At 52.6% G+C, this 15388-nt stretch overlaps 1 protein-coding gene across 1 annotated transcript in view; it reads left to right on the top strand.

The window, feature by feature from the left end:
- Nkd1 (NKD inhibitor of WNT signaling pathway 1) overlaps positions 1-14898 on the top strand; it is a 69233-nt gene extending 54335 nt beyond the window's left edge. Inside the window, exons 5-10 of the mRNA XM_038313332.1 lie at positions 4045-4151; positions 6877-6972; positions 11116-11263; positions 11723-11807; positions 12699-12826; positions 13418-14898. Coding sequence (XP_038169260.1) covers positions 4045-4151; positions 6877-6972; positions 11116-11263; positions 11723-11807; positions 12699-12826; positions 13418-14010 — 1157 coding nt within the window. The 3' untranslated portion in view covers positions 14011-14898. The remainder of the gene's footprint in view (positions 1-4044; positions 4152-6876; positions 6973-11115; positions 11264-11722; positions 11808-12698; positions 12827-13417) is intronic.
- The last annotated feature ends 490 nt before the right edge of the window (positions 14899-15388 follow it).

Raw genomic sequence — 15388 nt, 5'->3', positions numbered from 1 at the left:
ATTTAACTTTGCTTAATTAATTAGTAATTCTGTTTAATGCTGTCTGATCTCCCTCCAAAAGGTATTTTGAAGCTTGAGAAGGGAACTTCAAAGGGAGCCGGGTGAAGATGGTCAAGTAATGCATTTAATCTGGCAGTTGCTGGGGGTGGAGTGCGGCCAGGCTGGAGCTGATGTGTACAGAGAATGAACCATCATCTGCAGAATCAGCCAGCCAGTTCTGGTGGCCATGGCCTCCATGTGAGAAGGACAGAAAGCAGCTTCCAAAGAGAAGGAGCCCCACAAACAGCCCCCATGTCCTTCTGGGCTGAGAAACAATTTTAAGGAAGTATGTTATTTTTTTTTTTTCTCTTCTGTGGCCACAATAAATGATTGAGCAGGTTGGATTACCACACAGGGTTTCCAGTTGGCCAAACAGTAAGTCACAGGTAACTCCAGGCTGTGTCCTATTTAACAAAACATATGCCCTGGAAGATATGGAAGACCACTTTCACCTAAAGCAGTAATAACCAAAAAGTTCCAGAGAGAACCCCACAGCTCCTATCTTAAGCTGTGTGGAGCATGAGGACTCTTAGGATGATGTGACTCAGCTCTCGTGTGTGCAGAGAAGCAGCCAGAGATTAGTGAGTGTGGTCTATCTCATTAAGCTTTACCTAGAAAGCCAGGCTCAGGCCCAGTGGCTCACAAGGCACAGTTGGCACCCTGCTCCATATCTCCCAAACATGCTGTTTTTGCCCACCTTTCTCCTGCCGCATTGACAGTGTGCCCTGCTGTGACTCTGCCTGGCAGTTGGAATATGCCCAGAGTGCCTCTGAGAGATGTGTCTGAGGTTGGCAGCCACTTAAGCAGGAGCAAGAAGCAGAGGGAGGTCTTGGGTACTAGAGTCCTTTTTGGCAGCTTAGTATTGTCCCTGTGTATGTGACTTGGGTGGCCTGCTGTGAGCAGAGTTTGCTGCTGCCTGAGCCTTGTGGCAGTGGCTGTAGCCAAGTAGAGATGCTCTGATTAGCTACCTGGGCACAATACCCTTTGCCTTGGTTTGGTTTCAGAGGGGTCATCTGCGAATCCCATGCCAGTTGTCGAAATCCTAGCCCCTCCATCTGACCCCGGTCCTGCATGGTTTTCTGTGGGTTCTCTGCCTCCTCTTCTGGCACTTGATCAGGGACAATAGAGGTGAGAGGTCTTCTTTAATAGGGCACAGAGTGTCAGGAGTCTTACTAGCCTCACAACCCTGGGGCAGCATGTCTCCAGGGCCTGCTGTTCATTTCTGCCCTGCCCAGGCTGGAAGGCTCTGCATGCTCACTGACATGACCACCTGGGGCTACCCTGGAGGCTTGTTGGGACAGGACAGCGTGAGGGACCTGCTGGGGAAGAGAGGACAGCCTACACCTCTCTGGTCTCTAGGGAGGACACATGAGGATAAAAGGGGGTGCTTTCCACTCCAGGTGGGGAAAAAGGAAGGGGCAGGGAGGTCCCAAAGGAAGACATGCTTTCTAGCATGGCAGCAAGGGCACTCCAGAGAGAACGGAACAGCGGTTCCTTGTCTTTGGGCTTATCAAGTGGAACATGAAAGGCGACATTGAACCTGGAGGTGCTCGTCTGATAACTTCACTTTGAACTTGAAGTCGGGTTTCGATAAGCCTGGCCAGCTCGCATCAGCGGGACCTCTGCAGAGCCAGACAGTGGCTTTGAAGATGGAACTCGGCTTTGTTTTGCTTTCTGCTTCCTCTTCTCTCTCTGGGAGGGGGAGGAGCAGGGTTCTGCAGGCTGTGATGTCTCTATAGTTCCTGCAAAGGGGGCAGGTTGGGGCAAAGGAGACAGTTCGGACCTGAGCTACCAGCTGGGACTAGGCACAGTCAGCGCTTACTGAGCACCTGCCGTGGTGTCTGACCAACAGTCTCCTCACAGTTCTCTCTTGGAACTGGCTTGAGGATGCTGTCTGCTGAGGAACAGCATCCCTGGCTCACCAAGAAGGGTGAAGAAACACCACCCTTCCCCCCTCCCCCGTACAGACTTCCTAAAGCTACCTGGATCGGAAAAGCAGGAGCACCAAATGCCATTCACCTGTGGTGTTCCTGCACAGCCCAGCCGTGCAGGAACACCTGCACGTTCTGGAGACGTTGGTAGCACCTGAAGCTAAGGCTCAGCAGAGCTCCCTTCTTCAAGGGGTAGCAAGAGGGCCACCTGCCCCGGTGCCTGAATGGCATGGCCATACTGCGTGCTCTCTCTGGACTCATGATAGCATCTGTGGCTCAGTGGGCACTGGATAGACTGAGTAGCTGGTACTTGACTGTCTTTGAGTCCCTGGTGGGTCTCCAGCTGGTCTTCCTGGATTCAGGATCCCCTGGAGGAGGATATCTGACCAATAAGATCAGGATGTGACTATTAAGGATGGAATCCAAAGTAGTGGGCCAGTGGCCTGCCTGGCATACAGTAAGCATGCTGGGCCCCTGGAGCCTCGGAGAAGGGGGCCATTCTAGTTTTGTGTTCCTTTGCTTTTACTCTGCAGTAACAGCATTTCCACAGTTAGCAGTTGTGATGGCATTAGAGGTTGTTGGCTCTCGGGACACTAATGGCTGGAGGCTCCTGCGGGTATTGGCTATGCCAAGGCAGGGAGAGAGAAAAGAGAGGTTCCCAGGGGATAGAACCACTGCTGCAGGCCAGTTTGTAGTTGACTGTGGTGTCTGAGAGCCTGGAGTATTCTTATGCTGTGGTTTTCCTATCTGGTAAATGGAGTTAATAACAGTAACCGCCTCACAAGGTCCCAGTGAAGATAGAGTCAATGAATAGCCAGTGCTGAGGGCGGTGGGGCCCAGTTACTATGAGAGTCTATCGCCCATGCATTGATTGCCAGTTCCGTGGTACCGTGTGGACTGCTGCAGGAAGAGGGTCCTGACTTGGAGAGTAGGAACAAAGCAAGGGTTGTGTGCCCCTCCCCCACTGCACCCCCTACTCTTTGTTGTGCTTAGGTGCTCAATTGTGAATTGAGCGGGATGGGGGCAGAGCCCCAGTTTCCTGACCTGTACCTCATTTTGTCATGATCATGACATCCCCAAAAGGTTCAACTGGAACTATTGGTCTAGCTGAGCCATCTCGGCTGCCCTCCGGCAACCTAGCCTTCTTAGGTCAGGAGCCGTACTCAGTTTGTTCCCTTCAAAGTAGTACAGCAAAGTCACTGTATCAGGACATTGGGGAACTTTGGGGAGGGAAAAGATGGGAGCATTTTCTAGAAAAGTAAACTAAATCCCCCTGTGTCACATGGATAGGGTCAGAGGACTCCTGTGTGGCATTCTGTTACATGGTGAAACCTGTAGCCTGGGTTCTGGGTCTAGGGTGATGGTGGTGCCAGACTGGCACCTCTTGGACACAGAAAAATGGTGCCAGTGGGCCACAAATTTCACATTCCCTCTCTGCTCCTGAGACTCAGACACACAGAAGACCATGCCCTTTTGCAGACAGAAGGGCCCCAGGTGAGCAGAGGCCAAGGGCAAGGGTCAGAGTGAGTGCAATCCCTGAAGAGGCCATTGTGTGGTACACGGTGTTCTTCACCACATCATATACATATACATATACATATGCATATACATATACATAGACCCTTCTTCAAACTGTGTTAACTCAGTTCCCATCCCTCCGCCCTGCCCACTATTAGCATCTTTGAGGATCCTACGGTGTCAGTATAGGAAGCAGTGAATACAGAAGGCTAAGGTCCCACACCTTGTCCAGTCCCCTAAACACCTCTCCAGGCCCAGCCCTGCTAAGTGGCTGGTTGTCTCTACCAGGTACTCAGTCTGCAGACTGCTATTCCAGGCTGTAAAGTTGGGACAGAGTAGGAGTCTAAGAGGCTACAGGGAAACCCGAGTAACTGGTGTGGCTATGCCACAGAGGCGTTCTCTGGGGCAGCCTGTGGCATCATCAGGGCCAAAGAATCAAAGGACATGGAACACAGCCAAGAGGCAGGGCAGGAGGGGCCCGGCACTCTTGGCCTGAGGACAGGGCATAGCCACCCTGATCTTGATTTTCCTCTCCTTTCCCTCTGCTTCCCCACAGTGGCCCTGCCGCCCGAGAAGACTGACAGCCTGGGCAGTGGAGATGAGAAGAGAATGGAGAAAGTGAATGACCCTGGTCCCGGCTCCAAGAAGCAGCTGAAGTTTGAAGTAAGTTTGCTTTGGAGGGTTGTGAGTCATGGTGGTGCTCCAGAAGGGGTAAACTGAGGTCCATCTAAAAGGGAGGACCTCTTAACTCTTATGTGGATAGTTGCTTCTGTGGGAGATCCTTCCTGCTGCCTCTGGACCATAGTATCTCAGTGATGGCCTCCCCACGTGAGTGGTGGCAAGTACACAATAATAGGACCCTACAACAAGGCGGGGTTGTACATGGGGAGACGGCTCTGGTCCTTGGGCCTGTTGCCCTCTTACAGGATCCTCAGATTCTTTAAGCTTTCCATTTCACCCCCAGAGGTTGACCTGAGACATATGGGGCCTCCTCTGGTATGGAGGAATCTAAGACTGGAGGCTCTGGGCAGGGCCTCGATTCTATCTGGACTTCAGTTTCTAAACCACACAGACAACACAAAGGATAGCCTCCCCGCCCCCATATCGCCCATCCTCCTGCCCTTCTCTGGCCCCAGCAGTGCTACAGGATGGGCAGCTGAGTTCCAGGGACCAAGCACAGAGCGAGAGCTCACATTGAGGCTGAGATGGTAGAGGTTGCTGGCATCCCTCACATCAGTGCCACACTGCTTCCCTGTCCCTCCCTTCCTGAGACCACAGGGCTCAGGTCTACTGTTGGCACGAAGCTGGGAGTTCAGGCCAAGTCCCTTTACGTTTCAGGCTCCCTGGACTGTGGGGTTAGTGAGGACCTGCAGGGTTCTGGAAGCTTTCGGTGCTCCCAGCCCACAGAGGGTTCCTTGCTCGGAACACTGGGGCCTCCTTCTTTACCCTAGGGTTCATAGAGCCCTGCTGCTCACCAGGAGACCAGCAATGAAATAGGAATGGTTTCTGGTTCCTGCCCTTGCTGATCAAGCAGTGTGGTCTAGGTGACATGCTAGTCACTCTGACAAGTGGCATAGCTAGTGAACCAGTGTGGCACATATGTACAGGTGTGTATGTGTGCCATGTGTTGTATCACATCAGGTACTTCCTCAGTAGAATGGGCACTTGGCAGGTGTCCGATTAGCATGTCGTGGATGAGGGAAGGCCGGCTGTGGACTCAGCAGGACCTACTTGAGAACCAGAGAGGGAAGCCAGCTTCAAGCAGCAGCGGCTGCAGGTAGAACACCTTGCTTGCCATGCACACTCTAGTTAGCAGGCATTTCCCCTTGTGGTGGTGAGGCCACACACACTCTAGTTAGTAGGCATTTTTCCTTGTGGAGAGGCCACACACACTCCAGATAGCAGGCATTTCCTCTGGTGGTGGTGAGGCCACGCACACTCTAGTTAGTAGGCATTTTTCCTTGTGGAGAGACCACACACACTCCAGATAGCAGGCATTTCCTCTGGTGGTGGTGAGGCCACGCACACTCTAGTTAGTAGGCATTTTTCCTTGTGGAGAGACCACACACACTCCAGATAGCAGGCATTTCCCCTGGTGGTGGTGAGGCCACGCACACTCTAGTTAGTAGGCATTTTTCCTTGTGGAGAGACCACACACACTCCAGATAGCAGGCATTTCCCCTGGTGGTGGTGAGGCCACGCACACTCCAGATAGCAGGCATTTCCATGTGGTGAGGCCACGCACACTCCAGTTAGCAGGCACTTCCCCTGTGGTGAGGCCACGCACACTCCAGTTAGCAGGCATTTCCCCTTGTGGTGGTGAGGCCACACACACTCTAGTTAGTAGGCATTTTTCCTTGTAGAGAGGCCACACACACTCCAGATAGCAGGCATTTCAAAATCCCTGTGGTGAGGCCACGCACACTCTAGTTAGTAGGCATTTTTCCTTGTGGTGAGGCCACGCACACTCCAGATAGCAGGCATTCCCATGTGGTGAGGCCACACACACTCCAGATAGCAGGCATTTTCATGTGGTAAGGCCACGCACACTCCAGTTAGCAGGCATTTCCATGTGGTGAGGCCACGCACACTCCAGATAACAGGCATTTCCATGTGGTGAGGCCACGCACACTCCAGATAACAGGCATTTCCGTGTGGTGAGGCCTGTCTTCGTGCTTTCTGAGCTGGGGCACGGAGTCTGCCATCCTATTGATCAGGTCACCTCTGGGTCTTTGATGCCTGGCCCTGTAGAGCTGCTCCTGGCAGAGAAGCAGGATAGTTGAGGTAGAAGTATGACAACTGTCCCCATAGCGGCAGAGGACCTGGGAACTCTGAGCTGATGGAGGGCCACATGGAAAGGGACCTAGTGTTCTGACAACCTTACAGAACAGAAGATAGATACAATCATTTTCTGTATTTTATATGAAAGGAAAATGAAGCCTCAGAAACATAGCGACCTGTCCAGGATGGTACAGCTGTTGGGGCCGTGCCAGGAGGAGTCTGGGCAGACTGGAGTTTTACCTCTTCATGTCCAGCCTGCTGCTGCCCAGTTCAGTTGCCCGTCCTGGGATCTTGCCTGGCTTCCCAGTCATTGGTCACCTTCCAGAAACTTCTCACCTTTGGTTGAAGTTTAGCCTTGTAAGGCCACAGTCTCCTGTCAGACTCCTTGTGTTTCCTTTTCTTCGAACATTAGAGGTTGTTGGTGCCCTGAGACCTGTATGTCCTGCTTAGGCCTCAGCCTCTTCCCCTGCTTGTCATGTCTTAGTCATAGTTCTTCTGCCTTTCCCAGTGTCGGGGAATAGCCAGGGTGCCCAAGGCCTTAACCACTGGTCCCCAGGTAAGGTGATTATGTAGTTGGTAAGTAAACAAGCCACTTGTCTTTCTGTAGGAGCTTCAGTGTGATGTTTCTGTGGAGGAGGACAGCCGACAGGAATGGACTTTCACTCTGTATGACTTCGACAACAATGGCAAAGTCACCCGTGAGGTAAGTGTGCTTGTTGGCAGCCCTCAGGCATAGGAGCTGGACTCAGCCTGAGTCTGCTGCCCCCCTCCTCCCGCCTGGTGGGGGCAGGGCTGGGAAGGAATTGTGGAGAAAAGCTGCTGGGAGTATCCTGAAGGGTGTGCTGGCCTCTGTCTGTGAGGAGAAGGGCCAGAATGAGTACAGCTGAGCACCTCACAGTCCAGGGTTGGGGGTATCCTACTGGGGAGAGGTGGGAGACAGCAGCACAGTTCAAGGCTTTCCCAGAGAGGAATCCCAGATTCCAACAATCTGTTCCTACTTCCTTCCTCTTGCAGTTCCCAAGCTCTAGCAGCTACCTTTGATTGCTTCAGTGAGCCTCCAAGGCCACACAGGACAGGAGCAAGCAGTGGCTGTGACTGGTCTCAGTCCTCCCCCCATTCAGAGCCTCCTACAGCTCCTCCCAAGTTCTTCTCACCTTCTCCATGCCTCTGTCTCTGCAACAGCTGTGTACCAGGCTAAGCACTCAGCAGGGGAGACACAGTCTCAGTTCCCCGTGTGTTGCTCTGACAACCCAATGAAGCAAAAAACACCAACGGGACAGGAGGGAACAGCTTCTTGGAGGGACATCCCAATGCTAAGCTGGCTCAGCCTTGCAGCACGCTGGCCTGGGAGTGTGCCTGCATAGCTGATCTCTGGTTAAGAAGTGAAGGAGATTGGCCCATGGCCCCTTTGCAGAGTAGTGGGTCTTAGGCCCTGCAAGCAACCCAGATTTCATTCTGGGGCCAGGAAAGCCAAGGTGGGCTCAGGCTCAGCATCCTTCCCTCTTCCTCCCAGGCCTGACTGCACTTTGAGGAGGGGTCTGTTAGAGATGGTGCTTGGCACCTGTGTGGAGATGTAAGACCAGGTGGGTGGGCTTTGTCCTCTCCAGTGGCCCAGCATGTGGGCCTGCAGTGTCTCCAGAGTAATGAAAGCTTGGCCTCCATATCTCCTTATCCCAGTTAGGTTGGGACAAGTATTAGCTTCTCCACGGCATCTGCAGGAAGTCACCTTTAAGCTCTCTGAGGGGTATGTGGCTTACAGAGCCCACCTCTGTCCCAAGCTGTAGCTTGGGGGCTAAGAACCAGGCAGGAGGAGGAGGCTAACTAATGTTTAACTATGCAGGACCCTGGCCTGTGAGTGATGGGATCCTAGCTCGTCCTGTTGCAGCTAACAACAACAGGAATGCATTGACTCATCCACCTGTAATTCAGTTCTGGGGGCTTACTTTAAGTATGCATACTACAGGGCTTACACATGGCTGTTCTTGTCCTACTGTACACTCTCTCCATGGCACTGAATGCTCCCACTTCTAGCCTGGATCCCTCCCTCTCAGGAATTTCTCCCATTAAAAGTTTCCATACTCAGCCCAGAGTCAAATCTCACAGGCTTCTCGGCCAGCTTAGATGCCTAGGACACATGGGGCCTTGTGTGACATCTTTGTCATACACCCCACAGTGAAGATGGCCAGCTCTTGGTGACTGCCATCTTCCTTTCTCCTTGCTGTATACATGCTGAGGCACCTCCTGTGCATAGACCCTCCTGCAAAGTCCTTGCAAGAAGCAACAGGGACAGATGCTCCTTTCACCTTTCTTACTCATGTCCTCGGTGATGAGAGGAAGAAGCCACAAGGAAGGCATGTAGAAGGAGCAGTGGGTTGCGTTTCTGCTGCCTGGCTCCCGGCTGCCTGGCTAGCTTATACCCCGAAATAACAACACACAAATTATATTCTTTTAAACACTGGTTGGCCCATTAGCTCTAGCCTCTTATTGGCTAACTCTCACATCTTGATTAACCCATTTCTAATGTGTACCACCATAAAGTGGTGGTTTACCGGGAAGATTCTAACCACTGTCCGTCTTGGGTAGGAGAAGCATGGCGACTGCCTGAGGTGTCTGCCTCACTGCCTTCTTCCCAGCATTCTGTTCTGTTTACTCCGCCTACCTAATTTTCTGTCCTATAAAAGGGTCAAGGCAGTTTCTTTATTAACCAATGAAAGTAACACATAGACAGATGACCCTCCTCCATCAAAGGCTGGTGGCCCAGCATAGCCTGAAGCAAGCCTCTGGGCTGTGTCTTCTGAGGAGCTAGGATGCTGACTTTGGGTCAAGAACCCTGCCTGGTGCCTCTCCCGTCTCTAGCCACAAAGCTCCCCTTTAAACCTGCTGTACAAAGCTCTCCCATTCTTCTTCCTAGTGCGAGCACACGGATTTTGGTATGTCCCGGAAAACAGGCTCCTGCCTCGCTGCATCTGCTGCCTGGAGCCTGTGTGTGGGCTGAACATGGGAACCTTTGGGCTCTCAGTCATACAGGAAGCAGTTAGGTCACCTGCGTCAGCAGCTTTCTGCCACTGTACCAAATACTGAGCTACTCAGCTTTAAAAGGCAACAGGCTTACTCCAGTGCACAGTAGTTGGTTCTGATGTTTTGGCCCTGTGGCAAGGCGGCATATTCTGGCATGTGTGCATGGAAAAACAAAGCTGCTTACTTCAGGGCCTGAAGGAGAGAGAAGAAAGGACCAGGTCCCCTTTAGGAGCATGTCTTCAATGGCCTGAAGGCTTGCCACAAGGTCTTATCCCCTAAATACTCCGCCAGCTCCCCATAGGCTACCCTGAGACCACACATTTAATATACTGTCTTTAGAACCAATCTGTGGAAGCCTGTTCCTGTGTGCCATACCCTGGTTTTTAAGATGGTGGCAAAGCAGCTTCTTCAGCTCGGTGCTGAAGGTGCCAAACAGGACCCCAGGGCTTCTGAGACATCAACACTTGCTGCTGTTGGCGGTGGCCTTGGCTTCCTTGCTTGTCACCTCCATCGTGGCTTTGGAAGATGGTGTAGCTCTAGAGCATGTAGCAGAGCTGTGCAGGGAGCCATGGGAAGGACAGGAAGAGGAGTTCTGCATGACCTCACCAGAGGGGGACGGCTGAGCGTGCCAGGAGGGAGCAGTTGGAATCTGAGTCTCAAACTGATGCCCCCTGCCCCCAGTCTGTCCCACACATATTCTGGTCTGGTCTTTCCCAAGCTTTTGTTAAGAATTAAGTTAGTTGTCAATGTTGACGATTTGGGATATTTCTCAGAAGATCCTGGATTTCTGGCTTCTCTGAGTGGTCTCAGAGTCAGCCTAGCAGCATGCCCACCATGTTTCATGGGGATGCCTGTGCCACAATAGACCGTTCATGCCTGGCTACAGCATCGCTGGGGTCATTCGTCTCTGCCTCAGCCTGAGGGAAGACAGAGGAGAAGGCCAAGTCTCTCGAGGTCATGAAGAATTGCTGGGCAGTAGCTGAGTGTGTCTGGTGGAGAGTGCTTTTAAAGCAAGCGGCTGCCCCTCAGACAGCTGACCAGATACCCAGAGCACAGAAGTCCCAGTAAGGGGTATTCTTCCCGACTCCAGTCAGAACCTCTGAGGTCCTCCTTATAGAACACTGCTGGGATCTCCACTCAGGCCAGAAATATTTGGTCAGGTTTCTCACCGATCAGTTTGTCTCCAGGGACACTTACCTCATGCTTCAGCAACAGAAACTGATCTTCCTCCATCCTGGAGGCTGGAGTTTAGGGCTGAGGCAGCAGTCCCCATGGCTCTGGTGAACACTCCCTTCCTAGTCTGTGGACAGCTGCCTTCTTCTAGGCAGAGAACAAGTGAGCTGCAAGAGCCACAGAGCAGCAGCGTCTGTCCCCACAAACCTCTCTTCCGTCACCTCCATCACTCACTGATCCAGCCACAATGTGCATGGGGATGACAGGAATGGTGGGGGCCATAATCCAGTCCAGTATATGGACAGAATCACATTTCTGGTTTTCCCTCTAAGATCAGGGGTGCTAAGATCACTAGGTGCCTGTCACCTAGGAGGGTTGAGATCTGGTTGTTAAACTCTTCTCCTCCCGGATGAGGCTACTCTGGGAGGTTCCACATCCTGCTGAGGTCCCCAGTGGCTCACAGTCACTCAGAGCTCTGATCGCCCTTCCGTTTGCTCTCTTACTCCTTATTCTCTCACTGAATCCACCATTCTGCCTCCAGCTCTGTGTGAAGGAGCCGGGGGCCTTCAGCATAGTGGCGGCCACCAACTCTCAGGTTGCTGGTGACTGTACATTGCGGCTGAAATACATGCTGTGTCTGCTTCCTCTCAAACAGGACATCACCAGCTTGCTGCACACCATCTATGAGGTGGTTGACTCCTCTGTGAACCATTCCCCCACATCAAGCAAGACACTGCGGGTGAAGCTCACTGTGGCCCCCGATGGGAGCCAGAGCAAGAGGAGTGTCCTTTTCAACCATACTGGTGAGAGTTAACAGAGCGAGTACCCATTTTGGGAAAGACAGGAAGGACCCAAGTCAGCCTGGGAGGGTGGGAGGAGTCCCAGCTTCCCTGGACAGTTGCTTAGTGTACTTACGGCTTCAGCGGGCCCTTGAAGGAGAAGGCCCCTGGACTTGGGGTGGGAGGGTTGCAATTGGAAGGCCCTGTGTAAGCAAAGACAGAGATGAGACTGTAGCAAGAAGCTACAGGGACATGTTGTGCAGAAGATGGCAGTCCAGGCCTTGGAGGGCAGCTTATGAATCTGGAGAGGTCAGTGGGACAGACAGCTAGCTTGATCTTCACTGGGCAAGCCCACTCAAAGTTTACCACAAAGCTATGGTAAAGCATGATGGGTATTTTTTTCTCCGAGGGCATAGTGCCAGGCAGTCCCAGGCAGAGCAGGAGTAGGTACTGACTAGTATTTCTTGGGATTCTGGGATTCAGACCTGCAGAGCACAAGGCCCCGAGCAGACACCAAGCCTGCTGAGGAACTTCGTGGCTGGGAGAAGAAGCAACGAGCCCCTCTCAGGTACAGCTTGTGCAGGCAGAGGTGGCAGCCTCGTGCCCATGAACATATATTGAGCACCATCTGGATACATACATCTGAAGGACTTTGAGTAGCAGGCCCTATTTTGGGTCCTTTGCAGGGGCCCTGGATCTATTTCAGAAGCACAGATTTACAAATAAGACTCTAAATTTAAAAACAAAACACCAGGAAAACAAACAAACAACAACAAACAAACCCCTAGTCCTTCACTGTATTCCATATAAAAATCCTTCAGATTTTCTGCATGTGATTTGGATTCACATATATTGGCTGTTCCTGACATGTTATGTACTCTAGATGGGGTTAGGACAGCACCTCGGGACCTAGCCCAACTGATGTTTCTACCAGGTACTATGTACACATTCCTTCACAACAGTGAGACAAACCCCAAACCTCCCATCCCTTAGGATGGCCTGGCTCTTCAGTGGGCTAGGAAAACCTTCATTTGCAGACTTCTTTCAGAATCATAGGTAAGGGCTTATAAACCTGCAGCTGTCTGTCCCTTTGTTACGTCTACATGAACAGAAGGAAGGCGGGCAGGCTGTTCAGGCAAGTGTGGGGATCTTTCACATCTGGCGCTAAAGGATGTAGTTGGAGAAGGACCGGTCCTTGATGTGAACTTGGAAAAGACAGAGCATTCTAGGATGCTGCTGGGTGGGCAGTGAACTGAGTGGAAGGCTGGCTTGGGATGGGTGGCACTGGGGAGACGGGACAGATGGTGGGCATCAGGGAAACGAAGGCACAGTCCGAGGGGTTTCTGTCTTGGACCCCTTCTCCTAAGTCACAGAGCAGAATGAGCTGTGTGTTTGACCTGTGGCTTCCCGGAAGACTTCAGGACCTGTGCCTTCCCAGTCAACATACTTTTTGTCACAGGTTCCAGGGTGACAGCCACCTGGAGCAGCCGGGCTGCTACCACCATTGCGTGGATGAGAACATTGAGAGGAGAAACCACTACCTAGACCTGGCAGGGATAGAGAACTACGCGTCTCAGTTTGGGCCTGGTAAGGGACTGCTGGGCGGGGTGTCCACCGAAAACACAGTGCTGGGTAGTGGCCTTTGTTCCCTGAGGACTGGGGAGATGTGGAACTTTTTATTGGACATATCAGAGGCTCTTCTCAGAGACAGTTGCATTAAAGATGTTTCCAAAATGAAAGTAGTACTTGGACAAAGTTGGGCAAAACCCAGGAGAATGAGGGGGCTTCAAATCCAGCCAAAGCAGTGGTCCCACCTAGGCCATCCCTGCCCTGGCCCCGCATCAGCCACAGCTCCGGTACCCACTTGGTCCACGACAGTGCTGCACTGCCAGCCTCTGTGCTCCTGGACCTTGTTTCACCCCTGCTCCCTCTGTTGAGTGCTTTCTCCGCTCCCTATGTACTTCCCTTTATACATGTAGAGTGTTCCACCCACCTTAATTAGTCTCATCTGTCATCATCTGGCCTCACCCCTCAGCAGATGAGAAGGTTCCCTTTCCTGTGGAGCAGCAAAGGACAGTAGACAGTCGATAGCTCAGACAGTGTTGGCACCTGGGAACCCCGGGGCAACCCAGTGCACACAGTGGGCACTCATGAAGTATCTGTTGGATTGGTTCCTAGGCTCCCCTTCGGTGGCCCAGAAGTCAGAGCTGCCCCCTCGAATCTCCAACCCCACTCGCTCTCGCTCCCACGAGCCAGAAGCTGCCCACATCCCACACCGGAGGCCCCAGGGTGTGGACCCCGGCTCCTTCCACCTCCTTGATACCCCATTTGCCAAGGCGTCAGAGCTCCAGCAACGGCTCCGGGGTACTCAGGATGGGAGCAAGCACTTTGTGAGGTCCCCCAAGGCCCAGGGCAAGAACATGGGGATGAGCCACGGGGCCAGAGGTGCAAGAAGCAGGCCTCCACTGGTGCCCACCACCCACACTGTGTCCCCCTCTGCCCACTTGGCCTCCGGCCCAGCCCTCCTCCCCACCCTGGCACCCCTGGGGCACAAGAAGCACAAGCATCGACCCAAGGAGAACCAGGCCAGCTGCCGGGGCCTGCAGGCCCCACTGGCTGCAGGAGGCACCACAGTCATGGGTCGGGAGCAGGTGAGGGAGCTACCTGCTGTGGTGGTGTATGAGAGCCAGGCTGGGCAGGCCGTCCAGAGACATGAGCACCACCACCATCATGAACATCACCACCACTACCACCACTTCTACCAGCCCTAAGCCCCAGCAGGCCGTCACATGAAGGACCCACCCCCACGCCTCGAGGCATTATTATTCTATTAATTATTGTTATTATGACAATTATTGTTATTAATAATTATTGTTACTCCACTAATATTTAGCTAGCTTTCATGTAGAAGATATATGGAAACACAGAACTAAACTTTTATTTATATGTTGTGGGGATTATATAGCTCACCCAAGAAGTGACTCTGGGTTTGGAAGGGTCCTTGAGCTACTCCAGCTGCAGGGTCCACGCAGATCTTCCCAAGCCACAGGAGCCCTCAGCCCAGCTGCCCCACTTCTGCTCTTCCGGGAGCGCACCCTTGCCTGGCCAAGCTTCAGAGACCCTCAAGAGCTCCGGAGGACAACAGCTGCTACCTCTCAGTGTTATTCCGGTCTGACTTCACCCTTAACTGACTATCACGTACTACAGGGGCTTTTGGTGGACTGCATTGCAGTGCCCTCCCGCCCTCGCGTTTCCACACCTCAGTCTAGACCCTTAGTTGTGCTTTCTGGAGTTCCTGCCTCACCTTGGCCCACGCCAGCCCCATCATTTTTTTTCTGCCATGCACAATGTGGAAGCGCCCCTTTCCTCCCATGCGCCCCCCCTTTGCTTTTGAAGGATGCACCTGTATTTAAGGATTGTCCTTGGAGCCAGCCTTCTCCTTTTGGAAACTGCTACAGAGAGAAGCAGCCACATAAAGAAGTGTGGTTTCCCAAGATGGCACCATTGTATGACAGAGGGTGTGAAATCTGAGTTTGCCATCAGCAAATACACTTTGTGGCTCTCTGGCAACCTTTGTATCTATAGGTAGATGCTGCCTGTCCGTGTCTCTGTATCTTTCTATAAATACACTCTCAGGTATCTTTGCTGTTGTGCAGAAATCACTGCGCTGCTCTGTGGAAGCTCCTGCAACCCAGCCGCCTCCCTCTCATAAGAAGTCATTTCTTTGGGTTTGAAGTCTGCAGTTTTGGAGAAACCTGCTTGAGTGTAGAAGCTTAGAGTAGAATAGGGATATCAGATGAGACCGTGGGACAGCGTCCTTCACAGAGCAGGATTTTATCAGACAAGAGCTAGAGAAACCAGGAAAGGACCACTGTCAACACTGGAGCAAAGGCTGAGGGGGAGTGGAACCCAGAACAGCACTAAGCTACCCCTGCACCTGAAAGGTGAGGGTTGAAAGGCACCTGGAAGCTGTGACCTTTGTTCAGGGAATGTAACGGGCTGTGTGGAACCCCCAGGGGTGGAAGTCCTGACTCCCTCCCCTGTCTCTTCCACATCCTTCTGTAGTGGCATCTGGTGACGGTCTTGGGAGCAGGGAGGAGTCTGTGGTATGGACCCCGAGAGAGTCTGACCCCAGAAGGAAATGATTGC

The sequence above is a fragment of the Arvicola amphibius genome, chromosome 15, assembly GCF_903992535.2.
Source record: "Arvicola amphibius chromosome 15, mArvAmp1.2, whole genome shotgun sequence".
Taxonomy (NCBI): Eukaryota; Metazoa; Chordata; class Mammalia; order Rodentia; family Cricetidae; genus Arvicola; species Arvicola amphibius.
Note: the sequence above shows the minus strand (reverse complement) of the source record. Positions and strands in the feature narration are given on the sequence as shown.